The 22,156-nt window shown below is 41.9% G+C and overlaps 2 protein-coding genes across 4 annotated transcripts in view; both read left to right on the plus strand.

Annotated features, from left to right (window-relative positions):
- trim54 (tripartite motif containing 54) overlaps nucleotides 1-13,154 on the plus strand; it is a 42,007-nt gene extending 28,853 nt beyond the window's left edge. Inside the window, exons 8-10 of one of the 3 annotated variants that reach the window (XM_080453073.1) lie at nucleotides 693-817; nucleotides 5,594-5,700; nucleotides 12,481-13,154. In XM_080453073.1, coding sequence (XP_080309199.1) covers nucleotides 693-817; nucleotides 5,594-5,685 — 217 coding nt within the window. In that variant the 3' untranslated portion in view covers nucleotides 5,686-5,700; nucleotides 12,481-13,154. The remainder of the gene's footprint in view (nucleotides 1-692; nucleotides 818-5,593; nucleotides 5,701-12,480) is intronic. The other 2 variants (XM_080453074.1, XM_080453075.1) reach the window with 2 other exon arrangements.
- A 7,924-nt stretch (nucleotides 13,155-21,078) lies between these two features.
- On the plus strand, nucleotides 21,079-21,444 carry LOC308102859 (gamma-aminobutyric acid receptor-associated protein-like; the record flags this gene model as incomplete). Its single annotated transcript, XM_080452713.1, has 1 exon — nucleotides 21,079-21,444. One exon carries the CDS (start codon nucleotides 21,079-21,081, stop codon nucleotides 21,442-21,444), a length of 366 nt encoding a protein of 121 aa, XP_080308839.1.
- Between the last annotated feature and the right edge of the window lie 712 nt (nucleotides 21,445-22,156).

A 22,156-nucleotide genomic window follows, 5' to 3' on the forward strand; every position in this document is an offset into this window, starting at 1 on the left:
GGAGGATTAGGCAGAATCGAAGATTCCAAGTAAACTGGGGTTATGAGCCCCAATCATAGTTGACATTTTGTTTCTTCCTTCTTTGTGCTATATAAGATTGGAACTTAGTTCAAGGAAGAATCGCAGGATCTATATACTGTAGCAACTTTTCATATATAAAAATATCATCAAATCATAAATCAACCTTAATTTTAACAATATCTTTACAGTATGTGAGCACCTGCCACCTGTTTAGCAAACACAAGTTTTGCACATGTATCCATTACTTGAATTTGGAAATGAACATTTAATTGAAAAGACTTCAATCGAATTAATATTGCATTCACACGACCTTCCTCAGATAACGCCAACATACATTTCATTAAGATGTTTAACCACTTAAACCCTATAATTTTTTTTAACAGGGTCCCCAAGGGGTCTGTACTTGTCCCATTCCTTTTTTCTCTGCTACGCCAAATCTCTTCTACGAAAATAGCTGATCTACAAGCTCACAAGATGTTGCCAGGCAAAGCGTTGTGATCTTGTAGATCTGCTATTTTCAGCAAGTTGTAGATTACAGTGTGAGAGTCTTACGTTTTGACGCCCTGTTCCATCCCCATGCACCTGTCAACAAATAAATGAAGAAAGACTTTGCACTAACAGTGCATGTGCGTGTGCGTGTGCGTGTGTGTGTGCATGTGTGTGCCTGACAGGATTACAGCCACATCCAAGGCAGCTACAATGGAGCGTCTGGAGCCTGGTTATGAAAGCATGACCCACTTCACCATCAACACTGATGATGTGGCCGACATGCTCAGAAATATTGACTCTTGCTCAGGTATGCAGACAATGTGAAAGTGTTGTGTCTGCGACACAGACGTACAACAGAGTATAAGTCAGGCATAATGGTGACAGTGAGGGAAGAGTGTGTGTTACGACCCCCTGTCTAGGGTAGGGGAGGTGACATAATAATGGAGGACAAAGTCGCTTTCAAAAATGAATTGATTTTATTTCCCTTTTTTTGTGCAGAGATTTCAAGCTCTTTTTGTCTTTTTTTCATAAGTGCCAAAAACTTCAGGGTGTCAGTTTACATTTGCAAAATGTCTACCTAATAAAGAAAATTACCCCCTAACCTAAACCTAACAAAAGAAAAAATATACAATTGCTAAACTTACCTAACTAATGAATAAACAGAAACAAACAACAAAGTGGTTAAACCAAACAAAAAGACCAAACACCCCTACAAGGTGAGTGAACAGATAAATACAATACTTAATAGAATGGACAAATATATACAAAATACTCTTAACTCAAAATAATACAGGTAAAAAAACAACAGTTTTAACTATAAGATAACTAAAGGTCAAACAAAGTAACTGAAGAACAAAGGCACAAACAAGCTACATGGGTTCGGGGAGACAGAGGGATTGAATCTCTGCTTGCTCTTTCAAATGAGAGCGACCAGTCCCCATGACAGTCAGGGCAGAATGAGCTTTTGTAGGTGAGCTTCAGAGAACAGCCAACCCTGGCTTGGGCGGAGACAAAGGGACGACGAATGGGAGCAGGGGAACAGGGCCAGAGGCTGGACCTGTCAATCTGGACAGCTGGAAGTCAATCACTCACTCATACCAGCACCACAGCCAGACTCAAGACTCACAGCTTCCACCACCACTCATGACCTTATATGAAACATAGAAAAACAAGCCACAAATAATCCCACAATATTCCAAAGCATCATAATTACCTAAATAAACCAAATACAAATATATAATAATAAATACAAATACGGCTGGCCGTAACACCCCCCTCCCTAAAGAAAACTTCCCCCTCCAAAAGTTATCTCCAGAAGGGGCTAAACGAGAGACACATAATGCACAGCCGAACTCACCATCCTAAGTTTCAAAATGAGGTCCCTCAACCTCCAAAGTGTGAATATGCTCAAATCAGTGATTGGAATTTACTGCAAAACACATGAGGTACACCTCGCTGTTTTCTGTAACGTGGAGGGTGTATTACAAAGCCCGAGTGGCACAAACGCATAAAACACCATCGGAATAATAAAAACAGGACTACAAATGTATGCGAGTGTTAAAAGGGGTCTGCCAATAACCTTTTAACAAAATGACCAAACACAGAAGTTGCTACGAAATGTCTGTTGTGCATGTTCCCCCAAAGAAGGCTGTCTTTTTTATTCTTTCTAAAAACACAAATTTAAGCCATAGCTTTTTTTTGGAGAACAAAGTGCAAGTGCACCAGACAAAACGAAAACCAATGGCAGGGTTTTTCCAAATTCACGATTTTTTTTTTTGCATATTTACAAATCGAACGAAGACACAATCTGGAAAACACACGAAGGGGAGGAAAGGGGGTACGAACGAAGTTATCGAGTGGGAAAAATCGAATACACGATCACTGAGTGGGTAATAGGGATTCAAAGAGAAAACGAGTGGGTAAGGGGCACAAAGTTTCTTCTGTCATGTGTGCCCCCCCAAGCACAGATGACAGAAGCGAGCAAAAATACTGAACAAAAGGACTAAGACACAACCGAAGTCAAAGTCACCACACGAAACAGATGATCATCCTAATACACAGACACACACGCATTTAACTAATTCCTCGGCGCACGCAGCAACCTGGGACACAGAATCAACCTTTTGTTCATTATTTGAATTCCTCTAATAGGACTAACTCACAGAACTGGTGAATAGTCAAAACTTTGCTTGCTGAGCACCATTTATCAAAAACACAGTCTTATCTCATACAAATTCCACATGTGTTTGGTTGGCAGTCTTTTCACAGGACCTAAACCTTTGGCGGTACGCCCCCGGCACTAACTCATATGCCCGTAGTATGGTTTCTTTTACAACTTCATACTTGCGGCTCTCTTCAACAGTTAAGGCTGCACACACATCCCGAGCTTTTCCCACCAATTTGCATTGCAGTAATAGACTCCACATATTCTTAGGCCATTTCACCGTGGTTGCAATGCGCTCAAAAGTGTCAAAGTAAGAATCAAGTTCTGTCTCTTTAAAGTGTGGTACCAGAGGAATATGCTTACTGACGTTGAAATCTGGAGGGCATCCCGAAGTCCCAGAACCACTTGTTCTGAGCTGAGGGGCAGGCGACCTGTCGAGCTCTGCGGCCCTGATGCGGAGTTGCATCAGCTCAACCTCCTTGGTTTTTGTTTCGAGTTCCACCTCTCGGAGGCGGAGGGCCAGCCCTAGACTATGTGAGTCCCCCCCAGCAGTGATGCGAGCTATAAGCGGGTCTGTTTCTGAGTCCTGAGGTGAGGCCTTAGCCTCTCCATCCTCAAGCTCAGTGAGCGCAGGGGAGTCTGTGTCAGCAGCCACCTCCACATTCTCACCCGAACGCCCAGCCATATTCTCCGCCAGCCCGGTGCTTACACACTTTATGAGCCCTTTTTCAGTAAGTTTTTCCTCTACTAAAGACCTTAGTTCGGCCTTATTGGCACCCGATGGGACCGAAATTTTGAAGACTTTTGCAATCAAATTTAACTCAATTTTAGTGCATTTATCTAATTTTTCTAAAGTGGGAGAAGTTGGGAAAGTGAATACAACCTCCTCTGTTTCTACAGCGGACATCACAATGAATCAAATACTGTACCTAACCTGCCAACCAAAAACTGGAACAAAGCTTAATTGACTACTCACCAGAACCAAAACGAACCGAACCAAACCCATGCAACCTGTTAAAACGAACAAATTAAACCGACTTGAACGAATACTCAAAAAGTAACTTTCAAAAAAGGAATACGTTTCAGGGGTAACATTTTTAAACCGAGCCCCCAAATTATGTTATAATTTGGATCGATATTATGCTATAATTTGGACCGGACGAGCCCCCAAATTATGTTACGACCCCCTGTCTAGGGTAGGGGAGGTGACATAATAATGGAGGACAAAGTCGCTTTCAAAAATGAATTGATTTTATTTCCCTTTTTTTGTGCAGAGATTTCAAGCTCTTTTTGTCTTTTTTTCATAAGTGCCAAAAACTTCAGGGTGTCAGTTTACATTTGCAAAATGTCTACCTAATAAAGAAAATTACCCCCTAACCTAAACCTAACAAAAGAAAAAATATACAATTGCTAAACTTACTTACCTAACTAATGAATAAACAGAAACAAACAACAAAGTGGTTAAACCAAACAAAAAGACCAAACACCCCTACAAGGTGAGTGAACAGATAAATACAATACTTAATAGAATGGACAAATATATACAAAATACTCTTAACTCAAAATAATACAGGTAAAAAAAACAACAGTTTTAACTATAAGATAACTAAAGGTCAAACAAAGTAACTGAAGAACAAAGGCACAAACAAACAAGCTACATGGGTTCGGGGAGACAGAGGGATTGAATCTCTGCTTGCTCTTTCAAATGAGAGCGACCAGTCCCCATGACAGTCAGGGCAGAATGAGCTTTTGTAGGTGAGCTTCAGAGAACAGCCAACCCTGACTTGGGCGGAGACAAAGGGACGACGAATGGGAGCAGGGGAACAGGGCCAGAGGCTGGACCTGTCAATCTGGACAGCTGGAAGTCAATCACTCACTCATACCAGCACCACAGCCAGACTCAAGACTCACAGCTTCCACCACCACTCATGACCTTATATGAAACATAGAAAAACAAGCCACAAATAATCCCACAATATTCCAAAGCATCATAATTACCTAAATAAACCAAATACAAATATATAATAATAAATACAAATACGGCTGGCCGTAACAGTGTGCTTCACTGAAAAGGGCCTTTATTTAGTGAGAGCGAGTTGCTAAAGCATCACATCCAGCCCGATGAAACATCCCACAAAAAGGTTGGGACAGTCAGATTACTTGCTTTGCAATTAGGACACAGTACAATCTTGTGTTAATTTACCAATGGATAGATTAACGCTGAGGATTTTATTGTGTAGAATAGAATTATGGTATATTTTGTACTATTGGCTAAAACAGATTACTTTCACATTTTGCTTAATCTAGTCTAGTCTTAACCTGACTAGTTAGGTTAGTCTAGTCTAGCTCTTAAATATACCTTTTCCTGACACCAAAATCCTAGTAAGAATAGTAATGAAGGGCTCTGTACTTATTACTGTAGAAGTACTGTAGACACACGCTGCTACAGTACGTTCTGTAGGTACTGTAGGCCATCTCACGTCAGTTCTGAAGATTCTAAACTGTGTGTCTCTTTTTTGCACTTGTCAGTGATGGATCCCTTATTGCTTCCAGACACCTGGGGTGTTTGTTTATCAGCCCATGCCAAAGATAGCTTGATCTCACAAGCTTCAATTTACTGTACACACTTCCACTTACCACTGTTTGTCCTGCTCTGCCTGTCTAAAGTGTGTGTGTCTAAAGTGTGTGTGTGTGTGTGTGTGTGTGTGTGTGTGTGTGTGTGTGTGTGTGTGTGTGTGTGTGTGTGTGTGTGTGTGTGTGTGTGTGTGTGTGTGTGTGTGTGTGTGTGTGTGTGTGTGTGCGTGCGTGCGTGCGTGCGTGCGTGCGTGCGTGCGTGCGTGCGTGCGTGCGTGCGTGCGTGCGTGCGTGCGTGCGTGCGTGCGTGCGTGCGTGCGTGCGTGCGTGCGTGCATGCGTTCAGGCATGGGGGATGAGGGAGAGGAGGATACAGAGGAAGGAGATGATCTGTCCTCTCTGGCTGGAGGAGAACTAGACTACTGCCACAGATACTAGACGGTACTGAACCAGGTCAGTAGCACCACAATGAGGAAGGGCAAACTCTAGGCTACATACTAAAATCAATTCTATTCAATTTTATGAAAGTGTCAAATCACAACAAGTTGTCTCAAGACACTTGTAGAGCAGAGACCCGACATTGTCCCACCCTCAGCTAGCAATTTTGCGACAGTGACAACAAAAAACTCCCCCTTAACTGGAAGAAACGTCAGACAGACCCAGGCTCTAGGGTGGGCAGCCATCTGCCTCGACCGTGTCGAGGGGGAAAGAAGAGAGAGGGAGAGAGAGAGGGAGAGACAGACAGACAGAGGGAGAGACGGAGAGGGAGATACAAGTAGTAGCAATAGCAATAACAGTAAATATAATAGTGTAAGATATTATATAATAATATAATCTAGTAACAATATAACAATAATGTTATATAGTATATAGTGAAGAATATATATATAGTGAATAACTGCGAAGTGGGAGACACAAAAAACTCCAGGGAGCGGGTCCCCGGATGTGGAGTTAGTGACAGGCCTTACTGGAATGTGAGTCCGTACAGTGTTAATTATAATTGCACCGATGGGACATGAACCCACACAACCAAGGGGAGGAGGAGAAGAGAGAGGACGAGAAGAGAGAGGAAGTTATGTAAGGAAATGCAGGAAAGGAAATGCAAAGTATCAATGTAATTGAGAGTGTACCTATTCAATCTCAGAGTTATATTCTTTCCATTTCCATCATCATCACCCGGGTGGCACCTGTTCCAACTTCCAAGAAGAGAGAGAGAGAGAGAGAGAGAGAGAGAGAGAGAGAGAGAGAGAGAGAGAGAGAGAGAGAGAGAGAGAGAGAGGCTGTTTTTCCACAGCTAAGTACCTCCCTGTTGACCTGTATTGATGAACCGATCAGGGCTTTGTTCAGATTGGCTTTGGTGCTGTTTGATTGTAGTGGGGAAGGGGTCATTAGCTATTCAGCTTTGTCAACAGTCTCTCCCAGTGCACCTCAGGTCATCTGAGGTGCACATACTGTACAGGTCTCTGTATACAGACATACAGAGACCTGGAAGTGGCCTCTCTGACCTCGGTTTCCTGTCTGTCTACTATATGTACAGTACTATCTAAACAAAGAAGAAGAAAAAACAACAACATGGTAATCAGAAAAAGCAGTGGCCAAACTATAATATTATGTCATTGAAATGTGTCATAATCTACCATATCAATTTCAAGTTGCGGAAGGCAGGCGAGCAGCATATCTGCCTATGATTTGTCTTTCCTATTGTCGTGTTTGTGTTTGGGGCTGTGTTTATTTTTTCTGTTGAGATGACAAACAGTATGTGCTGTGTGATTTGTGGTTAAATTGCAAAACTAGTCCAGTCAATATGTGGTTTGACCCAGGGGAAATTGCAATAGTAATCATTGAAGGTTTTATGTGATCCCAATATAACATATTGTAGGGTCATCCAAATAACATATTTACCATTATGGTTCTTGTGGATCAAGGTAAATGCAGGTGTTGACATTTGGGGTCTTTACAGTATGTCTCAGTATCACACAAAGAAGTGTGTTTTTTTTTTTTTCAAGTTTGTGCCTGGCTCTAATTCTTCACTGAAGAGCGTGCAAGAGAACTGATTTAGCAGGAACCATACAGTGGTTGCAGAGACTGTGAAGGTAGTTGGTTCAAATCTACCTTTTGTACGATGTTCACTCTGCATGTAAATCTGTCGTAGTAGTAAGCCTTGCCGAGCCATGAGGCCTATAGGGCAGGAGCCTCCTGTTTCTGTAGTGAGAGGCAGCTTGATGTACAAAGTATACAAATCTGATAAGGCTAAGTAATAGTTATCACATTTGTCTGTGTGTGTGGTGTAGGGCGAAAGTCAGTGTTTTGTAACCAGAAGGTTCATGGTTCAAAAGCAGGGATAAATAGTTGTTTTTCCAAGTTTGTGCCTGGCTCTATTTCTTCACTGAAGAGCGTGCCTCTTACTGCATTCTTACCGATGCACCACAGTGGTCACACCTTTCCATCCAGCTATACTTATGTGAGCCAACCCAAACTACATTCATTACAAAGAGCATGTACAGTAAGACATGTGAATTCCATGAAACACAGTGGTGCAGTGGTAAAAATATGTGTTTCTTAGAGCAGAGGTTGAGCGTTCAAAACCTCAGACTCATATGTTTTGTCTAAGTTTACACTGGCTCTAATACTTCACTGCAGAGCATGCCAGAATGAGAATATGGACAAAATATGTTCAATTATGGTTGATTTGTGATTGAAAATGGAAGCTCTGTCTTTTTATGATGCCCAAGCAACGTTGTGGATACGATGAAAAAGTCAGCTCCTCTGTAGGATACTACAACTACAGACCAATAGACCAATAATAGTGTTAGAGTTAAACACATTTTGTGTTTCAGGACCACTGTTGGGAACATTTACACTCGCTAACTTACTTCTAAAAGGTTAAAGGGTAAGACCACTTTGGTAGAGGTTTGGGTTGTGTAGTTACCTTGCCATGATGTAACACCAAAGGTGGGCAAGAAATCAAAAATAATTGCTCCATTGATTAGAAATTGATAATTCAAAATATGCTCCTCATTGACTTACATTGTACGGTAAAAAGTCAAAGTCACTATTTTAGCACATAAATGAACCCAAACATAGCTGATTCAGACAATATAGAGCATCACCAAACCCAGTACTGTTTGTTTTTTTAATAAAAATGTCAACTTCCTGTTGATTTTACTATTTGAAGATCGGATCCGGATCCGCCGATCCAGTCCGGGTTTTCTACTTATTAAAAATGGCAAAATCAACAGGAAGTTGACATTTTTATTTAAAAAAAAAACAGTACTGGGTTTGGTGATGCTCTATATTGTCTGAATCAACTTTGTTTGCGTTCGTTTTTGTGCTAAAAGAGTGACTTTGAGAGCAGTTTTACCGTACAATGTAAGTCAATGAGGAGCATATTTTGAATTATCAATTTCTAATCAATGGAGCAATATTTTTTGATTTCTTGCCCACCTTTGGAGTTACATCATGGCAAGGTAACTACACAACCCAAACCTCTACCAAAGTGGTCTTGCCCTTTAAGTATTTCCTGCTCACTCACAACTTGCATGCCAGTGTGGCTCAAGGGATAAATCATGGTTTATAAATCTGGTTAATAAAATATCCATCAAAACAAAAACTAAAAAGCTGATAAAAAAATGCTTCAATATAAAATTAAACTAATGAAGTGAATCAAAAACTGAATAATCAAATGCCTCACAAAAGATCTAATTCCCAAACTAAAAGCCCTGTCAAATTAAACTAATGATTGATGAAGAATAATAAATAAATAAAAAATCACTTTGTGTAATATGCACATTTCTTAAAAGGATCCCTGGCTAATAAGCCAAATATGCCTTAATACATTATAATTGCCCCATATAATTAAAATAAAAAATGTAAAACACCTTAAAGGTTTAATGACATTCACTTTTACACCACATTCAAAGTCTTTGTCCTGGTCCTTCAAAAGTGTACAAAAAGTTTTAAGTGAAAATTCCATTCCAGTGATCCATGGCAGGTGTTTTTCTCTCACATTTCTAAAGCCTTTTCAACTGCAATGAAAAAAGAAATCTTTGCCTGCGGGTGTCGCTGGTGAGGGATTTTGCCTGTCAATCATCGCCTCTGCTCCGCCCCCCCCAAAGGAAAGGATAGGGGAGGGGAGGGGCGAGGAGGAGAGTGGGCGGGATTAATCGACTGTGACCTCACTGTCGAAGGGCCAAGCTCAGATTACTTTTCAGCCTAATTATTCAGAAAACCCCAGACCACAGAAAATCCACTGAATGTTCTAAGTTCAGGTTTTTTGGGTGTAATTGAGGTCATAAAACCCCAAATAAAACATTGAAAATAAAAAAAGTGAAAATGAATGTCATGACACCTTTAAATAATGTATTTATTTTAGAAACAGTTCATCTTTTACTCAAGAGGGGCAATGCCTGTCGCAAGTTGATGATGTCAATTGTCCATGTCTGGTCTAGCCCTATGGAATTTATGGAATGCACGAGCAAATAAAATACATTTAAAATTATATATATATTAACCTTAGGAAGTATTAAGTTGTTTTTTATTTCACATGCATTCCATAAATTCCATAGGGCTAGACCACACATCGACAAATGACATCATCAACTTGCGACGGGCATTTCCCCTATTGAGTGAAAGTATTTCTATATTTAAATGTTTTTAATTTTACATTTTAGTTATAGAGGACAATTATAATGTATTAAGGCATATTTGGCTTATTAGCCAGGGATCCTTTTAAGCCCCTCCCTCTGGAGGTATGCACATTCCATAAGCTCCTCTCTTTGGAGGTGGGCTCTCTCCATGCTCCCCCTTCTGTGAGGAGGAGTGTGAGGAGGGGTGTGAGGTGGTGCAAATGCCCCCAGGGGGCACTAAGTTCACCTCACACTAAGTTCACTTAGTGTGAGGTGGTGCAACTGGCTCCTGGTCAGTAGATGTAGCCAGGATAAGAGATGTGGAAATATGGTCAGTTGAGTCTTCTTTCGCCATATTCTTCACAAGTGGGTGATGCATGTGTGTGGTGTACACCAAGAGAGAACGGTACAGGCAGGGCAGGATTAACCCTTTGTGGAGCCTAGGGCTACGACCACTATTCCTGTGCATGGCTTAAAGGTAGGGTAAGTGATTTTCTTTGGTTAAAATAAGTGTTAAATAGCTCTATATTCTGATAGTACTCATTGCTATAGAGTGTTTGTTCAGTAAAATGAGTCTCCTTGTCTCTCCAATAACCTTTTAACAAAATACTTTTTGTTTAACCCAAAAATATCACTTACCCTACCTTTAACTAGAAACATACAGACTGCTGCTTTGCTCTTTTGCTTATTGTATCCCTGTAAACAATTGTCCTGGGTCACAGTGCACATGGCCTGTCGCTGTCCATTGGTGGTGGTGCTGAACCATTAGTCGATGCATGTAGAACAATTCAGGGAGACAGTATGTGTTCATGACAGGATATCAGACATTTTACAGTTGTGAATTTTAAAATACTTTTACCAGAAGGGCGACTCAAGAGTGGTTTGCCCCCCTCCGCTGTGAGTCTAGCAGCCCCTGGCTTCAACCCATCAAGTCAGTGGTTACATGCATGGTCTACTGAACCACAGTGCTTTAATAACTGCCTATGAGTTTTTCCAATCTTTCTTTCTCCTACATGGAAGCATTACATTGCTAAGTCAGGATTCAAACTCACAAGCATGGACATTCTTTTATCAAAGTCGGATGTTTTGTGGAGGCGGAGTGCCTACTGTCTAACTCTAATGTGATTCTGATTACGTGCTGAAATATACTCAAATTCTGTGATCACACTATGCAGGCTACCTGGAAAGTAGTGATATTTCTTTGTTAAAATAAGTGTTAAATTGCTTTATATTCTGATTGTATTCACTAACAAGGGTCTCCCTGTCCCTCCACCTCTTGATTGAACAGAAGTGCATTTTCAGGTCGGGATGCCAATTTTATTCAATCAGGAGAGAAAACTCACACAAGACACAGGATAAACAAGTGAATTTGGAAGTGATGAGACAAAGAAATGAGCAGACAAAACTTGAACTGGAATAGAATTGAAGCTGATAAATGGGTACTTTATCCTGATTGGTTGAAGATTGGCCACCCACCTGAAAATGTATTCTCTGTTTATTAAAGAGCTGGAGAGATGCAGAGACCCCTGCTACTGAACAAACACTCTATAGAAATCATTACTATGACAATATAGTACTTAAACCTTTTAAATAAAAACATTTTGTTTTAACCCAAAAATATCACTTACCCTACCTTTAATGAAGGACTGCATTTAACCACATGAACCCTAGAGTCCCAATTCTGGTTGTCAGAACATTGCAAATCTATAAGCTCACAACGCGTTGCAATGCGACGCATCGTGAACTTGTAGATTGGCTATTTTCGATGAAGAAATGTGGTATAGAGGGAAAAAGGAGGGGGCCAATTATAGGTCCCCTGGGGGACCCCGGTCAGCAAAGTAATAAGTATTACTCCATTGTATACTGACCAAGACAATGGAGGATCTTTAGGATTTAATGTATGATTATTAACTAAAACAAACCTCGGCTCACAGTATGCTGTGGGAGCAGGTGTGGTGGTATGACAACAGATGCATGCTTAGGTGAAGTTGGAGTCCATGCTGTAGCTCATTGTACACATCTCATACCTTTGATGACCAGTTTTGACCATGTGTATTGTTTAATTATTTAATTATTATAGAGGGGTCCAAACAGTGAAGCAGTTGAAACCCTATTGCATTTGTTAGGATTCTCCTTTCTTCTTCTCTGCTAAAAGAATCTGGGTCTTGGGGGTCAAATGTCGGTGTGGCTTCCCTTTGGATCTCTGATGTCATGTTGATGAGGTCCAAGAAAACAGCCTGGCCCATGCATCAAGTCATTGACCCATGCATATAATTGCCTGCAGGCAGCGAATTATTCCCCATTTACTACTGATAATAATAAAGTAATGAATCCTGCATTCATGTCAGCTCTGAAGCTAAAGGCGTCTTCCTGAGTGAGTGTGTGTGTGTGTGTGTGTGTGTGTGTGTGTGTGTGTGTGTGTGTGTGTGTGTGTGTGTGCGTGCGTGCGCGTGCGTGCGTGCGTGCGTGCGTGCGTGCGTGCGTGCGTGCGTGCGTGCGTGCGTGCGTGCGTGCGTGTGTTAAATTGGAACTGGAATGCAAATTGGGTGACTGTGAAGATGTAAGCTGAACACTGATCTCACAATATCTTTCTATTTTGTCCTTTCAGGGTCCTGAGCTCATGTAAAGAGTGAATGAGGGAAAGAGGGGTTTACCATAATCCCCTTGAAGATATCCACACAGCGTTGGAAGTTCAAAACCTCCACCCACCATTGTCCTGACAGCCAATATATCTCTATTTAGCAAACAAGAGATGCAATGTATGGAGAGCTCACAACACGACTTATCGTGACGCATTGTGAGCTTGTAGATCGGTTATTTCAAAACATTTTGTAGTAAAGTATAAAATACAACTTAAGTAGTTAATCAGCAAATCGATTTAGTTGATTCGTTGATATAAAAAATGTAAGAAACATTTCTATATTTTTCTCAATTATTTGATTAATCAAAAAGATAATCAATGGAATCATAGCTAAGAAGATAATCAATAGTTGTTAACTTGCAGCCCTATTCAGCATAACCAGGGCACTGTGTGTACATATAGCTCAGGGGAATATAGTATACTACCACTGTTGATTGACACTGGACTGCATGCAGCGTAGTGGGAGGAGAGGAAGAAAGACTTTGTCCGTGAATGCCTTTTGCTTTGGGATTAAAATCCCTTATATAGATGCACGCCATAATACCTTCTGACGCCATTCATACTTTCATTCATACTTTGTGCATTTTGCCTGTGTCTCCGACAAGCATATCTAAATTGTTGATGTGTGGGGAAAAATCTAAATAAATTAATGTTTAAAAGTGGCAATGTGTATTTTGACCGGCATTTTTTTAAGTAGGCTGACTAAGAGTAGTTACACAAACTCAACTGCCCAGAACAAGCACCAAGCTGTTGACCACAAAGCATTTGCGGTGGTACAGTGGAAACATGTGTTTTAACTGAGAGTCCATTTTGTGATTTTGCCACTGTAATCATGGGGAAAGTCTGTAATATTGTTACTTTAACTATGGCATTGTGACACTGGGGCTTCTGGAGCACTGTATAAACTTATTTTGTGACATAGGGAAAAAAAAGGTTGTTAATCTTCAATTTGTGCCTTGCACACTCCACTTGACTATTTGTTGGTGATTAGTGCTAGGATGACAGCCAGTCAAATCAACATAATAAGGAGTCCTGTGACTGTGATTAAGGGCTATACAGTATTTAAAGGGCATTACAAACCAACATTCAACAAAATTAATAAAAGAACATACCTGGGAGTGCAAATCCTGCCTGCCCCAACATTTATTTTATCACTCTGTTCCTGAGAACATAATGTGTGATGATGATGATGATATAATTTTGACCGTGACCATTTCAAACCAAATGTTAGTCATACAGTATATTTGGGGCAGCCTACTGATCATTCCCACCAAATTGTATAAACGTCTACAAGGAGAAAGCAGCCCAGTTCAACATGAAGGTCTCTGGTGTTATTGAGTTTGGCAGATAGATAGCCTCCCTCTCTCTGTCATTGCTTTGATCTCCTGGGTGATGTACTGTAGAAAGGTATTTGTAGGTTATACTGTAGTTCGAACAGGGTGCCACCATTAACACACATACACAGAACAGGCACCAATACACCCACATTTTCAGCTGACTTGCAGAAAAATTTATCTTCTGTGTGCCTTGTGTTTCTCTCCCATGTATCTAGGGTTGGACAGGAGTATTGTACCAACAAAAGATAGGAGGGCTTAACAGTGCCTTTGTCACAAGACACTGTTAAACCCAATCTAAGTTTAGTTGTGAAAAGGTGTCGCGAGCCAAAAATAGCCGCTCTACAAGCTCACAACATGTCACAGATGTGGATGCATTGTAGAGCTTGTAGATTACTATTTTCAGCGTGCAACACTGTTGAAAGACGGAGCATACATCACACGTAGGCTCTACATAGTCTACATTAGTGACATGATACTGACCATGAAACTGGCATGATACTACTGACCATGATACTGACATGATACTGACCATATGGTACTGACCATGACTAACCATGATACTGACATGACACTGACATGATACTGATGATGATACAGACCATGATACTGAAATGATACTGACATGATACTGAAATAATACTAACCATGATACTGACATGATACTAACATGATACTGATGATGATACAGACCATGATAATGAAATGATACTGACGATGATACTGACATGATACTGACATGACACTAACCATGATACTGACATGATACTAACCATGATGCTGACATGATACTGACATGATAATGACCATGATACTGTTATGATACTGACCATGATACTGACATGATACTGGCATGACACTGGCCATAATACTGAACATGAAACTGACATGACACTGACCATGATACTGACCGTGATACTGACATGATACTGATGATGTCAGTATCATGGTCAGTATCATGTCAAAAGGATGTGACATGTTACAGCCTTGCACAGGGATGAAATTAAATAATACTCACATACGAACAGTCTGGTTTAATGTAAAATCTGATGTTTGGTAATCAATGAGATGTTTTCTAAATTATATACGCAACACAATACACAATATTGTTAGGTTCTTCTCCCCAGAAAAGGAGAAACCAGGAAACGGCGCCATCCGTGATTTTATCATTTTCAAATTTCAGATAATCAGAAGTCTTGCCCCCTGAATATCCTTGTGACAGGTGCGTTGGTGGAGTAGACACGTAGAATGTAGAAAGACACCCGCACACTGTCTGCACTCAATAAAGATACGATTTAATAGGCAACGTTTTGGTCAAGGACCTTTTTCATATTATACCTGAAGAAGGTCCTTGACTGAAATGTTAATTGTATTGTATCTTTATTAAGCGAGTGCAGACAGTGTGCTTTTATTCCTTAAATCATTTTTATATCTGTATTATTTAGTTGACAGTCTTATTCAGAGTGGAGAGTTTAGTGTCCACTAAGTGGCTCTAATGGGGATTGAACCTGGAACATTTCCTTTACAGGACAGTCAGTCAAACTACTGTGTCACCATGGGGCCTATTTCACAAAAGCAGAATTAGGGGTTAAGGGCGCGCTCCCACCGCACTTTTATTTGACCTCTGGGGCGGAATCAGCCAATGCTTTGTCAATGCAAATGCGTGGATTCACACAAGAGCGGATCTTTCCGCATGTCGCGCAGACCTTGTGTTTATCCGCTCTACGCGACTTGTCCATTTGAAGCATAAAACTGCTGGAGGCAGGAGCTGATTTTCCCCCTCTGTCCAATCGGGTGAGTCGAAGGCGGACCGTCCCAAGACTCAGGAAGCAACATGGTGCTCAAGGCAGAAGGCGGTGCGGGCTCAAGCCCCCAGAACCCAGTGGTTGCATTGAAGCGCATTGGACATGCTGGCCATTCATAGGTACAGCAGCTTAAACGGATGGGGCCACTGCACAATGTATGAGCGAAAACGGTTTCAACCAATGGGCTCGACTCACGAGCTTGCGCACAGGGCCGCGCACCTCTGTGACGTAAAACGCGTCACTTCTGTGACGCAGAACGTATCACCGTGGCCCCAAATAGGCTACGCCCATCACACTTTCCAACCCGGAAGAAGGGGTGATTTCGCCTCATGCGCTGGGTGAGCAACTCAATGCAAGTGGATGGGAGGCGATATCCGGTGCCCTCTCTATTATTTTTAACTCTATGTGCGGGCTACGGGGAGGGTCTTGAAAGTGAGTGACAGGTGGGTCACTCCCGTTTTTTAGAATCCGCTGGCTGCAAAAAACTGTGGCCGCGCACAACCTGCGTTTAACGTTAGCCGACCATGTTTTGGTGCCACCGCACTTTTATTTTACCTAAGGGGCGAAATCTGCCAATGCTTTGTCAATGCAAATGCGTGGATTCTGGGGAAAAATGCGCAAGACCATGAATCCACGCATTTGCATTGACAAAGCATTGGCAGATTCCGCCCCAGAGGTAAAATAAAAGTGTGGTGGGAGTGCGCCCTAAACCTGGATTTAACACCTATTCTGGCTTAATTTAGCCAGGATTGGCGATGAATCGGTTTCATGAAAGCTGAATTATCTTGCCAGATTAGTTTAGCCAGAGCACCCTGGATAAATTGATCCATTACTCGATTTCACGAAAGAAAATGTATGCAATCCTACCTTAGTTACCATGGAAATTTAGCTGTGAAGTTAGCCTGGTAGGGACCAGGCTAACAGCCAAGCTTATTTAATCCAGTGCCTTGTTCTTCAAGTTTTTCCACAGTTAATTCAACACATGTGTTTGTATATGGACTCATTGTAATGACCCTGCATTCAAATAAAATGAAATAAATACAATAAGATATAATCAATTTAATTATATTACTGAAATAGAGTGTGACCATGAATCATAATTGTTTCACAATGACTCATGTGATATGTCATTGTCACTCTGTTAACACTATAGTTCATATTGTTGTTAGATGTTTGATAATATATTACAGATTTTTTTTTATATTATAAAAAATGTCTGACAGACAGAATGTCTGACCCCCCCGTTACCGCCGCCGGGACCCCCGTTACCGCCGCCGGTACCCCCGTTACCGCCACCGGGACCCCCGTTACCACCATCCCCCGTTACCCGTGGACGGCACTGCAGATATATAAATAGATGGATTCCATGTAATCTCTACATTGCATGCATACCTGCCAACCTCAGACCATCCGATAACAGGAGATTTTTTCCCAGGGGGGGGGGGCTCTTGACCACGCCTCGCGCAACCAAGACTCGCGCAACAAAAATCGTAAAGACACACCATCTCCGGTTTACTTCCCGTATCTGCATAGTCTCGCGTCTCGCGTAGCTATCTGCGTGAAGTGGGCGGATGCCTTTTTAGGAGACCGGAAGCAGGTGGGATAAAATCAATATATAACGTCTTATGCAAATGAGCCATGCGGTCGAATGTAAACAAATCTCTAGTTTAGTCTGGATCTGTCATGACCATCATGGATGAACTTCAACCTGGTGTTTGCACTTTCTCCATTTTTGACCCGTTCATTCTACATAAACGTTCGGATTTCAAATATAAAGTTTTTGACCCTGGCGAGGGTGGGAGTTGAAAGTGTGACTTCTGCTTATAATGCTGCTGCTCTATCCATAGCTCAGTTGGAAGAGCTCTTGACTTCAGACCGCAAGATCATGGGATCGAATCCCAGCACAGGAACCTTGGCATCGGAGCAATCTGGCTCCTATGGGTTTACAATCTTTTTTTGCCTTTATCATAAAGGTTGCTGGACAATATATAGAGGATGAAATGCATAATTTATTAAATAATATAAAGGTAATATCAAATACATTGTAAAACTAGAAAAAGTGCTCCTCGGAGCACAGGTCTCCGCCAGGTCCGGTAGGTTATTGTGATAGGCCAACGTGAAAAAGGTGGCATTTCTTCCTCGGCCTAGTGGGAATGTGCGTGCATGCATGATTTGAGGCATTTCGTTGCAAAAATGTGTTTAGCTAAATTAGACTGCTGGTGGAGCTATAACAGGGCAATGTGAAAAGGGTGACATTTCTTCCCCGGCCTAGTGGAAATGTGTGTGAAAATGTTCACGGAAATGGCATGCTGTGTTCATGATTTGAGACATTTTGTTCAAAACGTACCAATCCTACAAACTTTGGAAGCCAACCTTAGCCAATCAGGATGGAATATGAAAAATCGGACAGATCCGTCTTGATCACATGACTATAGAGATACTGTGTACCGATTTGGGTGATGTTTGGATTATATCTGTAGTAATATCCAAAAATGGGTTTTGCACAAAAATCGGCCTCCTGGTGGCGCTATAACAGGCCCATGTGAAAGATTTGGGGCAGAGGTTCTGAATTGGCATCCAGGGAGTGTGTGTGCACAGGTTCACAGTGAGCGTTTTTTTTAAATCGCGACAGCATGTCACCCAGACTCAACTAAACAGATTGATTGGCAGGTATGTTGTTGAGAAGGACATGCTTCCCATCGCAACGGTTGAGTTTGTTGCCTTCAGAAAACTAGTCAGCAAAATAGCAGTGAAAGCAGCAGGGCCACTACAGTGCAGAAAGACCTTTAATTGTTCCACTACATTTCATAATGACAATTGCTACAATGGTCTTTTCTCTCACTGTGCCACAGAGCAACACTAAAACTCTCTGTGTGTGTTTGTGTGTGTACACTGGCATAAGTGTAAGAGAGTTTTTTATTTTAAAATTAAAAAAAGGTTTAGTCAGTTAAATTAAGTCCACTCGCATCTATATGCATCAAATTCATTCAAACTGAGGGGGGGAGGGAGTGTGGGAGATGGGTGGGTTATTGCTCTGATTGTTCTGAGTCTAATGATCATTACATCCTGATGTGAAAGAAAATATTTCTAAAGAAAACAAATAATAAACGTTGTTATGTATAGCCTATTAAAATCATTTGGAAATAATAAATATATTTTTATTTTATTTTATACATTTTTTCTTCTTTAAAAAAAATGTAAAGTAAAGTAACTAGTTACTAGTTACTTAGCCATAATAAGTACAAATATATGCAATTCTAAGAAGCTACAGCTGTGACTACACTATTGAAACCAGGGGACTTTGTACATGTCACATGAGAGTGTTGAGAGATTTGATTGATTAGATCAGATAAGGACAGTGTTAAAGAACAGTGCTGGAGCCTGAGTTGCGTCATTAAGACCTGGAACGCTTTGATTTGAGCTAAAAAGCATCAAAGCACCAAACCCATATAAATAGAGTGGATGCTCACTGGTCAGTACGAACTGTCCTGCAGGCCACAGTTACCAGGGTGTTATCGCTGCGTTCGCCATTTTCCATTGCGAGCTCCGAGAGACTGACGGTAAGAATTGAGAGTGTTTACACAACGATAAATGTATGTGTTTCTGATATGTTTTACAGTTTTGTGTGTGTATTTCATGTCAGAATTTAGTGTTTACATGACGATAAATGTATGTGTTTCTGATAGGTTTTACAGAATTGTGTGTATATTTCATGTCAGTAATTTGTTGTTGTTTATGTTTAATATTGTACACCTAGTAGCCTGGCATTATTGCCAAACTGATCACGTTGGGTTCACGCACAGGCTGATATCGCGAAGGAACTTGTGTGAGCGACACTCACGTGATCAGTCTGGCAATAATGCCAGGCTATAAAACATGGTGTCCTGAGCTGAACATGTGCTTATACGTCTGCGTTCCTGACTTTCACTTTTCCTCTCTGCACCATGAAACCCAAGGGCCGCTCATACTTAAACTAAACTCAGACTTTATACTGTGTGGGGTTGGTTCCTGGTTGTTTGCCCGCTTTGCTTTGATGCATTCAGCGACTGGTTCCCTGGCGTTTCCCATGCAGTAGACATCCTGCTGTTCCCATACGCTCTCCCTCTCACTGTGCTAATTCTAGAGGGCCTCTCTCTCTCTCTCTCTCTCTTCCTCCCTCTCTCTCTCTCTCTCTTCCTCTCTCTCTCTCTCTCTCTTTCTCTCCCTCTCTCTCTCTCTCTCTCTTTCTATCCCTCTCTCTCTCTCTCTCTGCGCCAAAATAGCATTGTTGGGCGTGTTAATAAGGCTCCTGTTAAATGCCGAAACAATAGCAGTACTGTTTGTACCGCAAACCGCATAGGAACACACGCACGCACGCGCACGCGCACGCACGCGCACGCACGCGCACGCACGCACGCACGCGCATGCACGCACGCGCTCGCACGCACGCACACACACACACACACACACACACACACACACACACACACACACACACACACACACACACACACACACACACACACACACACACACACACACACACACACACACACACACACACACACACAGCAGTGTGCGTCAGGGTCAGAGTATGATACTATGCCGTCCAAAAGATGTTAAAATCTGGAGTGATACACATAAGGGTCAATTTTTATTAACTTAGCCTTGAATTAACACTAACTGTCCCACCCTGAGCAAGCTATCTGTGAGACACAGACAGACAGACAGACAGACAGACAGACAGACAGACAGACAGACAGACAGACAGACAGACACACAGACAGACAGACAGACAGACAGACAGACAGACAGACAGACAGACAGACAGACAGACAGACAGATGATCGAGCTCTGCTGTGACATCACACACACAACAGAAAACGCTGATGTCACTCGTTGCCTAAAAGCTTGACATTAACCGTTGCATAGCAACGCCAATTAGCGGTGTTGTGCTGTGACATCAGGCATGTCCATTATGACAGGCATGTTGTCCATCCTTTAGAACCGGCTACTGGGAGGGGACCACGGCCCGATACGCCCATATATAGGCAGGACCACGGCCACGTCACTATGAATCAGACATAACCATAGGCAAACCCATACATACGCCCATATATAGGCATAATATATGGAGGAAAAAAAAAAAGAAAAACGTTTTTTTTTTTTTTTTTTTTTGTGGCCCAGTGGCCCACTGGCCCAGCGGCCCACCTTAGAAAATGTATTTGCCCGGTACGCCAAATGGCCAGTCCGCCGCTGACTGACACGGTGACATCACACGCTGACACAGTGACATCACGCTGACAGGCCGTGGCATAAAAGCAGGCTGGCTCCCTGGTCAAACCATCTGAGGTCAACATCTAAACATCATCAGAGCTTTAGCTACGTATCCAGAGTGAACTCACTGTGTGTCATTGTCTCTCTCTCTCTCTCTAAAGGCCAGAGAAATGCAGTCTAAAGACAAAGAGGAGTTCTCTTTTGACAAGAGACGCTCCGAGGGCGAGCGCATCAGGAGGAAGCATCCCGACAGGGTGCCGGTGATCGTGGAGAAAGACCCCAACGCCACCGTGGATCTGGACAAGAACGGAAAAAGGGGGTTCCTGGTGCCCTCGGACATGACCGTGGGCCAGTTCTACTTTGTGATCCGCAAGAGGATCCGGCTGCGAGCGGAGGACGCTCTGTTCTTCTTCGTGGACGACGTCATCCCGCCCGCCTCCACCACCATGGGACGGCTGTACCAGGAGCACCACCACCAGGACTCCTTCCTCTACATGACCTACAGCAATGAGAGTGTCTACGGTTCTGCTTCTTAAAGCTCCTCTACATGACCTACAGCAATGAGAGTGTCTACGGTTCTGCTTCTTAAAGCTCCTCTACATGACCTACAGCAATGAGAGTGTCTACGGCTCTGCTTCTTAAAGCTCCTCTACATGACCTACAGCGATGAGAGTGTCTACGGCTCTGCTTCTTAAAGCTCCTCTACGTGACCTACAGCAATGAGAGTGTCTACGGTTCTGCTTCCTAAAGCTCCTCTACGTGACCTACAGCGATGAGAGCGTCTACGGCTCTGCTTCTTAACCCATAAAGACCTGAAGGCGATTCTACAAATGTCTTCTAAATCCCAACAGTTTTCTGAAAAATGTATGTTTCTATATCAGTGGTGCTCAAACTTTTTCCATGTCAAAGACCCCCAAAATGATATGTATTTGGCCGCCGAACCCCATCTCAAAATATTTTGTTCCAGGGACCCCCCATAAGCAAAGATTTTAGTAACAAATGTTTGCTTTTAAAGAATATATATTCAAAGATTTGCACACATTTTCACTATATTTGAATAGCCAAAGTGTAAAATAATGTTTTTTTTAGCTCAAATCAAAAAGTGGGGATCTCATCTTAAACAAGCTCAGTGCTTAATGAGTCTTCCAGTTTAGTAGACCTTGTATTGTGAATTTGTAATTCCATGTACTGTTATTCTCATGTCTTGCTAAATAAAGTACATCAATCAATCAATGCGTTCCAGGTCTT

This window comes from Gymnoscopelus braueri, assembly GCF_963280865.1.
Source record: "Gymnoscopelus braueri genome assembly, chromosome: 16".
Taxonomy (NCBI): Eukaryota; Metazoa; Chordata; class Actinopteri; order Myctophiformes; family Myctophidae; genus Gymnoscopelus; species Gymnoscopelus braueri.